The sequence below is a fragment of the Rousettus aegyptiacus genome, unplaced genomic scaffold, assembly GCF_014176215.1.
Source record: "Rousettus aegyptiacus isolate mRouAeg1 unplaced genomic scaffold, mRouAeg1.p scaffold_m13_p_15, whole genome shotgun sequence".
NCBI lineage: Eukaryota > Metazoa > Chordata > Mammalia > Chiroptera > Pteropodidae > Rousettus > Rousettus aegyptiacus.
This window is the reverse complement of record NW_023416290.1, coordinates 6,369,944-6,382,435: the sequence shown is the minus strand read 5'-3', so window position 1 is coordinate 6,382,435 and position 12,492 is coordinate 6,369,944. Positions and strand designations below refer to the sequence as shown.

Below are 12,492 nucleotides of genomic sequence, written 5' to 3'. Positions count from 1 at the left end.
TAAATAATTTCTACCTGTTTTCAGTAGAAGGAAAGAGTGGTCACAAAGGAGAACAACCAGGACTGTGGTATACTGAAGCCAAAGGAAGAATGTGTTTCAAAGACTGAACAGAATTTCATTTGCAGCACAAGGGCAGAGTAGATACTCTAAGTAATTCTAGAGAAAACAAAAATAAAGTGAATGCAGGAATTCTGAAACTTCACCGTGGGGGGAGGGGGGGTCCTACCAAACGAAAAGGCAAAGACCAAAAAGTGAAGAATCTAACAGAAGACTTACATAAAACTATGACCCCTCAGTTTAAGGGTGAACAAAGTAAGGATGCAAAAGGAAAGAACAATGAAATCTGCCAGTTTTTAACTTAGCAATGGGAAGAAGGGAGAAAAAACCCCTTGTGAAATGTCATAACCTCAAGTGGACACCTACTGGGTTTGCAGTCTGAATTTCTGCTTCCTGAGACCCTCCGGCAGGAATTTAATCAAAAGTAGTCCATGAAGTAATGCCCCAGGCAACTGAGAGAAGCAAACAAAAACCCTGGAGGAATACAAGTTCTATCCTTTGACGTAACAATTTCACTTTTCAGAATCTAGGAAGATACATAAAAGATGAATACGGATCAAAAAAGAAATTATTCAGAAGATGACAGCATTCAATGCCTGATATGAAAAAAAATCTATCTTTCCTAGCTGGAAAAGCACCAGATCCTCAATTACTTTACTTTATGTTCTTGTAGCATTTATATAATTAAGAGTAGCCCAAGGAGGAAATTACGGTATTTATCTTTGTATTCATAACATTCAAAACTGTGTCTGGGCATAACAGTTTATTGCCTCGGTAAATGTTTTTTAAAAAATTAATAGAGATATTGACTGGTCCATTGTTTGTAAGAGAAAATACAGAAACAATATATGTGTCTATCAACAGGTAAGTTACACAAATTATGGCACATGAAAATAAAACCATCGCAGCCATTAAGAATTACGTGAATCTCTGTGTATTGAGGAAAGAACTCCAAAACATACTGAAATAAAGAAAAAGCCTCAAAAGTATATATATAATCCCTATATGTTAGAATAAAAGCAAGAGATTTATTTACAAGCATTATGTAAATGTACACAAAGGAGACCAGAAGGCCACAGACAACTATTCACAGCAGTCGCCTCCTAGCGGTGGAGGTGAAGAGCACAGCCCTACTTGCATTACATACTTTTATGTTACAAGTGTTTTACAAGAAAGTAGAAGTGTATTTCTTGCATAATTAAAGATAGATTTAAGGGATCAATGGATGATAAAAAACATGTCCACATAAAAACATGTCTGCAAATGTTCACGGCACCATTATTCATAATAGCCAAACTATGGAAGCAACCCAAATATCCATTAACTGATGAATGGGTGAACAAGATGTGTTAGATCTATAAAAGAGAATGCTATTTGGCCATAAAAAAGAATGAGGTACTAATACATCCTGCAACGTGGATGGACCTCAAAAACATTAAGTGAAAAAAGTGAGTCACAAAGGATGACACATATGATTCCATATACATGAAATGTCTAGAAGAGGCAAATCTAGAGATAAAGAAAGCAGACTGGTATCTGCCAGGGGATGGGGGGAATGAGGAGAGCAGTGATGCATGCTTATGGGCACAAGGTTTCTTCTGGGGATGATGAAACTATTCTAATATTATTGGGATTACTGCACACTTGATTTACACTTTAAATGGGGGAACTGTATGGCATATATATCTAAATAATACTTTTTAAAAAATTCTATGATATTCAGCAGATTAAACATAGGTAAAGAGATAATTAGTACCTAGGAAGATGATCTGAAGAATTTACTCAAGATATAACAGAGAAACAGAGATGAAAATAAGACAAAGAGAACACAAAAGAGAACGAGAGGCAACATTTCAAGAGAGAATGCTTGAGAATGTCCCAGAATTGCTGAAGATATCAATCCTCACACCCAAAAGCCCAATGAATTCCGAAAAGCACAAATAAAAAGAATTCCAAACTTAAACACATCACTGTGAAAGTACGGAACACGAACTAAAACAGTGCTTGCTCTAAAACTAGAGAGAAAACGTAAATTACCTACAACGATATAGAAATTAGACTAATGGCTGTCAATTTTCAAAACTAAAAAAAAAAATTTCAATTACAGTTGACAATATCAGGTGTATAGCATAGTGATTAGACATCTATATAACTTACAAAGTGATCACCCTGGTAAGTCTAGTACCCACCTGACACCATACAGGTATTAAAATATTACTGACTGTATTCCCTATGCTGTACTGTATGTTCCCCTGTCTTTATACCTGGCAATCTGTATATCTAAATCCCTTTCCTTTTTTCACCCAACTCCCCCAACCCCCTCCCATCTGGCAACCATCAATTTGTTCTCTGTATCTATGACAGTTTGTTTGTTTTGTTTTTTTGTTTTATAGATTCCATACATAAGTGAAATCATAAGGTATTTGTCTTTGTCTGATGTATTTCACTTAGAATAATACTCTCTAGGTCCATCCATGTTTTCAGAAATGGCAAGATTTTGTTCTTTTTCATGGCTGAATAATATTCCATTGAATATATGCACCACATCTTTATTTAAAAACTGCAACTATGTTTAAGGGTAAAAAGGCTCAGCAGAAGCCAGTCTGCATTTCAGACAACAGACGTTCTGTGCTCTGCAACAGCTAAAAAAAAACAAAAACAATAAACAACTCCCTATACCAAAACACTTCCACCCTACACAACCTCATACCTCCTCCTCCCACAAACATGCACAGATCTACTCCAAAACACACCCTAAGAATAAAACACTTGGAAAAGGGGTACAATATCAAGAATGAGAAGTATCCTGAGATACATTTTGTATTTAAAGAGAAAATAATCACATAATTTTAATAGCAATGAAACAAGCGCTAAGATTAGTTGCTGTCAAGGTAAGAGTTGTGGACTGAAAGCTTAAGGAAAAAAGCTACCCCCAGAAAAGAACAGACTTTCACTGAAGCATTTTCTACAAAGTGAAAGAATCATCAACCGAATATTAATCTAAAGAGAAGCATATAATTAACAAGAAATTTACACTGATTTTAAAACACTACAAATTTTTCCCTATCCCTCAATTCTTTAGTTTCTTTAATTGGGCCAGGGCAGAAGCTGAAGCAAGAGACATCAAAGGAATCAAAGATAGAGCAATATTTTCATATCTGTTCTGACCTATTTTGGGAAAAAAAAAAGTATTTACATGAGTATTCTACTTATTTACTCAGAAAACAACTGAGTGTTTACTACCAGTAGAGCACTGCCCTCAGTGAGTTAAAAATCTAAAAAGACAAAGAAAGTACCTTTATAACAAGTACAAGGCAGAAATAAAAAAAATCCTATGAAAGAGGCAAAATGTGCTGAGGGCACACAAGGTAAGAAAAAATGTGCACAGCTTTGAGGACTGAGGCTGTGGTGGACTCATGATCTCAGGTATAAAGCTGTAAAGAAATGAAATGGATTTCGAGTAAAATATGAATTCAGAAAGATAGTACAAAGAATGGAAGGGCTAACTAACCTGCTAGATAAGACTAGATAGGATTTTTTTTTTTTTAATATCCCAGAAACAATGAAAAGAAAGGGGAGCTAAGCTGTCAAAACTAGCCAGAATTCAAAATAGAATTTCGATATAAAAAGTGACTGAAAAGTGTTGCTAAGTGTTCCTAGCAAGTAAAGGATACTGACAGATTGCACGTGTGCAGTAATGTCCACTTCGACCTAAGGACAAGCGAAGTGGACAGAGGACCCAGAATCATAACAAACAACCTAACTCTCAAGGATTTTAATGGACTGAAAAAAGTTCAGTATAGGCCTTAGAAAAGAGAGATGCAAGGGCTAGCAACGATGACTCTAAGGAAGGGCCAAGAGACTAAAATAAAAACAAGGGCTATTCATATTTTAATACAGGGCTCCTAAAACAAAGAGGAAAATAGAAATCTGAGAGCTGTTAATTATCCATATCCATTTCCTGATGGTAGTCTTTATTCCAAAGATTCATGATATAAAAGTTTCAAGTTTGTCTAGATACACAACTGGCATAGAAGAGTCAGCTAATAACTGAGCCTAGAGAACCACCCAGCAGCCCTATCTTAATGTCGTCTGTTTATTAAGCCTCCTGCACAAAGAACTCTCATGGCAGATACTTTCTTCGTGTAAAAGAGCCATGAAACACGAGATTTCACTAAAACTGATAAGGCAGTCAACATTCGTGCAAGAAATGGATGTTCTCCGATAGAAATGTAATTATGGAGACAGCCAGGAACATATATAAACATTTTCATAGTCTCAAATTTGGTTCTTAAAGATCTCTTCAGAGGTATCAACTCTGATATGTCTACATCTCCTGAATTTTAAATCCAGTTCAAGGAGCGGTATCACATCTTATCAACTTACATAATGCACACACCTGAATCTCTCCCTTGTAGTGAAGGTGAGCTCTCAAGTTGGGCTGCACATTAGAATTACCTAGGAGCTGAGAAAAATTCCAATACCCAAGATGCATGCCAGACCAATAAGATGCCTCTGGGGACAGTTTTGTTCTTTTTTTTTTTTTTTTTTTTTTAAGCTTCCCAGGTGATTTCAGTATAATGCCAAAATTGAAAACCACTAACTTGAATTTTCTAAATCCAAAAAAATAAATCAAAAAAGAAACAAGCAACCCAGAGGTAGCAACACCACGTTTTACCAGTTTTAACCTGGCTTCAATATATTTCAAATCAAAGGTGGATTGATATTTAAATTAAAATAGTCAATTCTCAATATTCACAGCAGTTATGTTCCATAAAGTCACAGCAAATACCGAACCACTGTTCCTAGGGGAAATATAGGGTTAGGCTGCTGCGATCCCTTGGCCACATTCAATCAGTAATGTTGGTGGTTGCATGTCTCTGTTTAAAGACTCTTTAAGGTAGACTGGTGATACCATTAATATTGAACCCCAGGCCAAGAGCCCAGGCCTGAATGAAGGTTATCAACATACATTTTCTGCAGAAGGCACATCACAGTCTTCTTGCAATTACAAACACTAGATAGCACTTCAGTACTCCACTTGGAGGCCATTTTAAACAGTGAAATCACCAAAAACATAGAAGTGCAAAAAAGTGGCCCTAAATAGACTGAGAAAAGGACACCTGTTGACAGCATGACAGCTGAAACCAAACCAGGCAAAGCATGACCTTGTTTAACCTTGACTGGGACTGTGAACATTCAGAACTCACATTTTTTGTTTTTCACTGCTCTGCTGCACAGATCACCACAAATGCATCACAAATATCAACTTTTAGAGTTACAAATAAAGTTTGCTGAGTAGGCCGATTCACAAGTGCGGAATCCATGAATAATGAGGATGGACTGAAGAAGTATCAAATCGAGGCCGTGCAAACTAACTGTTGTGAAGAAATGACTTCCACGAGGGTTCAACTAAGCAAACCGAAAGCAAACGCGGCTTCTGTACGCCCGGCTATGTAGTTTTCTCCACTAGAACCCTTAAGCTGGTCTCCCTAGGAACATAACGGTTTTCTCATATTGAAATCTATATACTAAAAGACATCTATATACTCGATTTGCTCAATATATCTGCCTTTTATGTAGTAAAAAAGTAAACAAATTATATTTTATCAACTCCCTCGACTCACAAAATGCAGCAATGGTTTAAAGAAAAGGTATGGTGGGTGGACAACAAAAGCTCTAAAGTGCCCTATGGCTCGAAGTTTTTCTAAGTCTAAAAATTAAAGTTCATATGCCTATTTTATTACAGTAAAAGTCAATGTACGAATATGTAAATATTCTCAGTAACAGTTTATAGGGTTACAATCATACTTTATTTTTAGCAGGAGGCCTGCAACATAAATTCCCATTTGGAAAAACAGCTAACAGCTCCACTCACCTAGAGAAATAACTTGAATTCAGCAGGATACTATCAAACATGATGGACTCTCAGCTTGGACCCATATAACTTCAAAAAGAAAACTCCTGACATATTAATGCTATAGAACTAAAAATATCTCACACCATATACAAAAGTTAATTCAAAATGAATCAAAGACCTAAGTGTAACAGCTAAAGCTATAACACTCTCAGAAGAAAGCACAAGTGTAATAAAGTATAAATCTTCGTGACCTTGGATTAGGTAATAATTTTTTAGATATGACACCCAATGCACAAATGATGAAAGAAAAAACAAAGATAAACTGAACTTCATCAAAATTAAAAAATGTTGTGCTCCAACGGATACCTCAAGAATGTGCAAACACAGCTCCCAGACTAGGAGAAAGCATCTGCAAATCACTCCAAGCAGAGGGAATAACAGAAAAGCAAAGGCATAAATAAATAGCAAGGAAACCATTAAGGGGGTGGGGCTGGGGGCAGGGGTGGGCGTGGGGGGATGCAGGTGACGCAAGATAGATGACTTAAGGCTTTTTAGGCCCTAATAGGGATTCTGGATTATATTCTGAGTAAAACAGGGACACCACAGAAGAAATGTGAGTAATGTGACAACTGACTTTTGTTTTGAAAGAATCTAAGTAATGGGTTCACAAAAGACAGTAAGGGAACAAGGGCAGAAACTGTGATATAATCCAAATGAAAAATGATGACTTATATCAGGGAATAATTCAGAAGAGCAGAAAAAGTTGGATTCTGGAAATATTTTGCAAGTGGAGCTGGAGAGAATTTGCTGATGGTATGACTGTGGAATACAATGAAACCAAGGTCTCTGGTCCAATAGAGGAAGAATTAAGTTGCCATGTACCAACATGGGGAATACCATACAAAGAACAGGTTTGGGGAAGGAAAATCAGAAAAGCAATTTCATACATGTTTACCTTTCTGTTAATTTGCTTTTGTCTTAACCACCACACACTGATTTTGTACAACATAGCTGTTAAGTTGTGAAACAGAACCTGAATTCAGGTATTTTGATTCAAGATCCTGTGCTTTATTTCCTGCTGAAGTTTTACAAAAGCGACGAAATGAGATAAGTTTCTCAGAATTAAATGAGGAAAATTTTAAACATCTGACAAATATGAACAAGTCCTTTTTTGATAAAATTAATAATTAAGCAGACAGCAATGATATAAAGATGCAATAAAATTCATCTAGCAAATGCTCAATTTAGATAAATATTGCACAGTCTATTTTCAGGAAGATTTTCACTCTTACTTTTAAAACTCCTTGCTAATATTATTTTTGAAAAGTAAAGACCTGTCATTATTTTACTCAGTGAACAAGTATATAAACTTTAAAATCTAATGCATAAAGTAACTTTATATTGTAAAGTATAAGGCATACTTTCCTCTCATTTTCTTAGCAACGGAAGCTACATTTTAGTAAATGCTTAAATCTTGACTGAAAGTTAAATAATTATCCCAATGATTTCTCTATGCCAAACTTGTACATTACCTACAACTTTATGGCATCAATGGATTTCAGAGCTTGGTTTCTAATCGCACCTTCATTACTCAGTTGCTATGTAATCCTGGATAAGTCACTTTCTAAATAAGTGATTACTTACCAAAAGTTTGCATTTTACAGGGTTGGAATAAAAATTCAGAGAGAAGGAATATGAAATACAGAAAATGAGCTCATTTATACTATTCCTGTACAGGTACTCAACCTTACTATTAAAGAACTGCTGAACAGATTTCTCCAGAATAGAATTGAACTGTTGCAGAATCTGCTATTTAGAAATGCTTTCTGAAGTGTCAAGTGATACACAAACATTTACTGTAATCATTATGTGCACATTTAAGGGACAGAAAGCATTTTTCCTATTCTCATGAAATCTATGGCCCAAAGGAATGAAAGAACTAAATAAAAGACAAAAACAAACACTTTGGGACAAAAAATAGAAGGCATCTCACAAAGTGGTAACTGATTAACAGCAAAAAGTAGCACAATGACTGCTTTGAGAGTTAAGATGATTACCCCAGCTTTATGCCTTTGCTTTTGTTCACCTATATATGAATCTACTATCTACTTATGTTTCTCATTCACACAGAGCACCTTCAATTCTATCATATGCTGTTCCCCTTTTCCATTGGCACTTGCTCCAAAAGCTCCCTGGCAGCCCTATTCCTAACCAGAGCATCCATCCAGCCAACCTTTCAAATATGATAATTCTAGGTATACTCCAAGTCTCCAGTGCTCAGTAAGCCTCAGGATGCAAGATGACAGCCAATTTTTAAACTTTTGATTATGCCATAACCCTTTATGAGATCAAACAGTCACATGGAATCTAATTGTCAAGGCAACATGACTACAATAGTGTTGGTAAGAGCCCATATTCCACTACAGCCAATTACTTGAGTAAAGAGCAACGCAAAGTTGAAAATAATCCAAAAAAATTTATTTCTAAGTCATCTGAAAATTAGCACACACTCATAATCCATCTTTCGTTACTAAATCTCAATCTCCTTCCAGCTAGCCAAATCAACAGTCAATAGTCTAAGACCCAGGTAAGAGAAAGGAAGAAAACACAGAATACTCACAAGAGTAATTCGATAGACCAATTTCTCTCAATTACATCAGTTTTTAGAGTTGACAAACATCAACTATTATGTCCCGACTTTCTAAGATCCTAAGAGATAACATAAGGAGAGTTCATATCTTAAGTTAATAAATGAATCTAGATGGTCAAATTAGAAAAGCATATCAAATATACTTAAAAATTCCAAAGTGAGAGAAGTCTGAATAAAACAACTAAATTCTAAAATCCGAAAATAAACCAAGGAGGCCAAATTAAACATTTCATAATACACACTTGTGAATGAAATGAGCCAACAGAGAAAGAAAAAAAGATTAAATACAAAATGAAAATGAAATAACACACAAAATATAATTTTATGGTTTAGCTGAAAACAGAATACCCTAACACTGCTATACTAGCCCACTATTCTCATGAGCCCACTATTCTCTAAGAATGATTTTCTTAAAACAATCTAACCATAACCTTACTTGGTGATTTTTGACTGTTACAGGAAGAAAAAAAAAGAAAAAGTGGTAAAGAATGTCTCAGAGGGCTCACATAAGTCTGAAAATGACAATCTTAAACTGTATCTTAAAGAGCAGAGCTTCCCCCAGCATTACAGGTGTGCCAGAAATACTGATCTCCCTCAATCGTTCACAAAGAGCTGCCTAGCCAGGTGCTTCCAACCTCCAACAACCTCACCCACCCTAGTGTGTGATTCAAAAACTATTTTCTACATGTGCCACAACCTGAAAAAAAAAAAAAAGGTTGGGAGGCACTGATAAAGCACACTAAAGCAGTTACAACCTCAACTTGAAAATACACATTCTCCAACAAGAAATTCAAAGTCTATCATTAGCTGATGTTATTGATCCCAAAGACTAATTTATTTCATCAGTTCAAGGAATCAAATCTTACATTTGTATAACATGTATTTTTTAAAATTACAGTTTTTCCTACGGTTTAAGTAACCTCCTCAGCAGCAGTACTATCCTGGTGTGAGTAGGATAAAGAAACCTGAAAACTTTTTAGGTAAGAACATGGTCAGAGCAGCGTTCATGCATGGCACTTTTTCCTAATCATTCTAACTGAAATCTCCAAAATACCCATTTTCCTAACCTCCTTCCACATTTTTTCTTTACAGCACTGATATATAACATACAATTAACTTAAATATTTTATTCTTATCTGCTTCCCCAAACTAGACTATTATATCCAGAAGGGTAGAAGTCACGCTTCTGTTCACTGCTCTAACCCCAGTACCTGAGCGTGAGCCCTCAAAAGAAATCCCAAAACTGATGAGTGAATAAACAAATGTCATAATTTGGTTGCAGTTTATGTATAATTTAACTGTTCTTAAGAAAATTAAACTTTACTATTAAGATGGTCAGGAAAAAACCTGTTCGCCAAAGACACAGAATAACCACATAGAAAGTAGTGTTTCAAAAAGCTTGATTTACCTATATTAAAATATTTTTCAAGATATTACCAGAAAATGTGTATGAGACATTTTAAAACACAGATAAAAGGAGAGATTTTCATTAAAATAGGTAACATCAGTTTTCCCCTCCTCTCCTCAGAAGGCACAAAGGAATGAAGTGCAGTGAGACAAAGGTAGTATTTGGGACACAGAAAAATGCAGTGTAACACTGGCAAGTGTTTTTTTCAGTTGCCACGTCAAATTCAAGATTGTCAATATTAAATTCAAGATTATCAATATTAAGTTCCGTACTGACTCATTTTTCTCTTTAAAAACTAAAATCTGCCTTTTCCAGACACTTGAAGGCTACCTAAATCTAAGCAGCTACTTATCCTTAGAATTTTCTTATGAAATATAATCACAAATATTGTGGATTTTAATCTTTAGCATTAAACACTTTTAATCTTAACACAAAGAATCTTAAATTGGTCATATAGCCCATCTACTGTTCAACTAGTGTTCCACAGTTCCTTTTTTGGCCTCGAATGACGAAACTTCCCTAACGTCTCTGGAGAGATTAGTGTAAAGTATAATGTTTCCTGAAATTGTTCTTGTTTTTTCCCTGCACCATTTTGTGACATATTCTCAACGAGAAATGTTACATTTTTTTTTTTTTAATTCTGCAGGAAAAGTCCAAAGGGAGAAGCAAAGGTGAAAAGAATACTGTATGGAAAACGGGTTGAAAGGGGATTACACAAAAGTACAGAAGTAAATGTGAAGCAAATATGCGCACAAAAAGGAAGATGATGCAAAAAAAGAGAGAGAGATGAAAGAAAACCTCTGTTCTCGCCTAGAAAGGATAAAAAAAAAACGGAGGTGGGGATAGGGAGACTTGCTTATTCTTTTAGAAACAAAAGCACAAAAATCCTTCTAAGAAAAACGTGGTCTCTTTTTTTACTTTAGGAAACGCTGTTAAAACTCTAAAAAGCGCCCAGTTAACACTCCAAATGAGAGTTCTACCTTCTCTTCCTAAGTGCTTCGATACAAGTATTCATCTGTAAATTAAACGCAGGCTATAGATAATGCGGAGTCAGTCTCTACAAAACTGCAATTGTGGTTGCCATCTTTGCCAGAAAAAAAACCCCAAACTCCTTGGATTTCGGGGGGGAAAAAAGGACTGTATTAAGTTGGAAAGCCAGCAAGCCACGCAATGCCAAGTCAGGTAGCTATGACAAGGGTTAACAAACACCTCCTACCGAACTAAGGTTCCACTAAAGATAAGGGCAAAGGGCTGTAGTCCGACTGCAAGGGTGGGGCACCGTAGGAAAAAAAAGATTTGAGGGCGAGCTATCCCGAGAGGTCTAAGGGGGCTGGTGACTTGGCTCTCGGGGACACTGCATATTAGGCGGCAAGTGATGGTTATGGACTAAGTGTGGCTTCGGGGAGAATGGGACAGTGGGCCGCTGTTCGTTGGGGGTGCGGAGGCTGAGAGAGGAAGGTACCCAAGAGGCACAGGACTGAGAGTCAGAGGAGGAGAGGCGAAGGGCCGAGCAGTCAGGGAGGCCGGGCATGGGAGGCCCGAGCCGAGGCCGCCAAGGGCCCTTGCAGCCGGCCGCCTTCTCCCGGAACGCCCTTCGTGCTCCTCCACACTGAGCCCCTCTCGGGGCCGCCCCTGGCCCGGCGACGACGGCGAGAGCAGCTGTTTCCGCCCGGCCCGGGACTGCGAAGGGAAAGGCATCCCGGGGGCGGGCGGGAGCAGCGTCTGTGCGAGCGGGCGCTGACTCCGAGACGACTGCCGCTGAGGCAACGCCAAACTTCGCCTTCCCCTCCCCTGAGCCTTCTTTATCCCCCAACTTCCCGGCCGCCGGGTGTCCGCTTCGACCGACCGAGCCCGCCCCCCCTCCCGTCTTCTCGCCGCTTCTCGCCCCTCCCCAAAGCCCTACGGCTGGGGAAGGACTGGCCGCCACGGCCGCTCCCGAGCCCGCCCGAGCGCCCTAGAGTCCCAGACACCGCCCCCCGACGAAACGCTCGCATCCTCTCGCGGCTCGCTCGCCCGCCCAGATACTGCAAACTCCTCTCACCTGCATTGACGCCATGATGGAACCATCCCCCCTAGGCCGGCGAGGCCAGAGACGCAGGGGGCGGAGCTGCCGTGCTCGCGTCACGCCGTGGGCGCCCCGCATCCTGGGCGGGGCCTCGACGAGCTGGAGCGGCGCCGCGGATTGGCTGGCGGCGCGGCGCCGCGGGGAGGGGCGGGGCGCGCGGGGAAGCGCGCTGTCAGGGCCCTGGGGCTCCGCCAGCGCTCGGCGGCGTGCGCCGTGAGGCCGCCCGCCCCACCCCCGGCCGCCGGGGAGCGGCCGCTCCGCTTCGGACCTGGCCGCGGTCGTTTCATTCTGACGATGCCCGGGCCCGCGGGCTGGTTTTCTGTTTTGTTTTTACACACGACCATGCCCACTTTCACAGCCGTGGGGCCAAATAAAACTTTCCGCCGGCTGCTTTTTTTGGTCTTTTCGAACCTGAAAGTCTCTTCATATTCCTATTTTGAGAAGAGAGACAG

At 38.9% G+C, this 12,492-nt stretch overlaps 1 protein-coding gene across 3 annotated transcripts in view; it reads right to left on the bottom strand.

Moving 5' to 3' along the window:
* Positions 1-12,119, bottom strand: part of UBE2W (ubiquitin conjugating enzyme E2 W) — a 47,626-nt gene extending 35,507 nt beyond the window's left edge. The window contains exon 1 of one of the 3 annotated variants that reach the window (XR_004954568.1): positions 15-1,590. Coding sequence is in view for 2 of the 3 variants with exons in the window: in XM_016153703.2 (XP_016009189.1) it covers positions 12,017-12,118 (102 nt within the window). In the remaining variant the exon portion in view is untranslated. Of the gene's footprint in view, positions 1-14; positions 1,591-12,016 lie in introns of those variants that run through there. The other 2 variants (XM_016153703.2, XM_016153702.2) reach the window with 2 other exon arrangements.
* Positions 12,120-12,492: the final 373 nt, after the last annotated feature.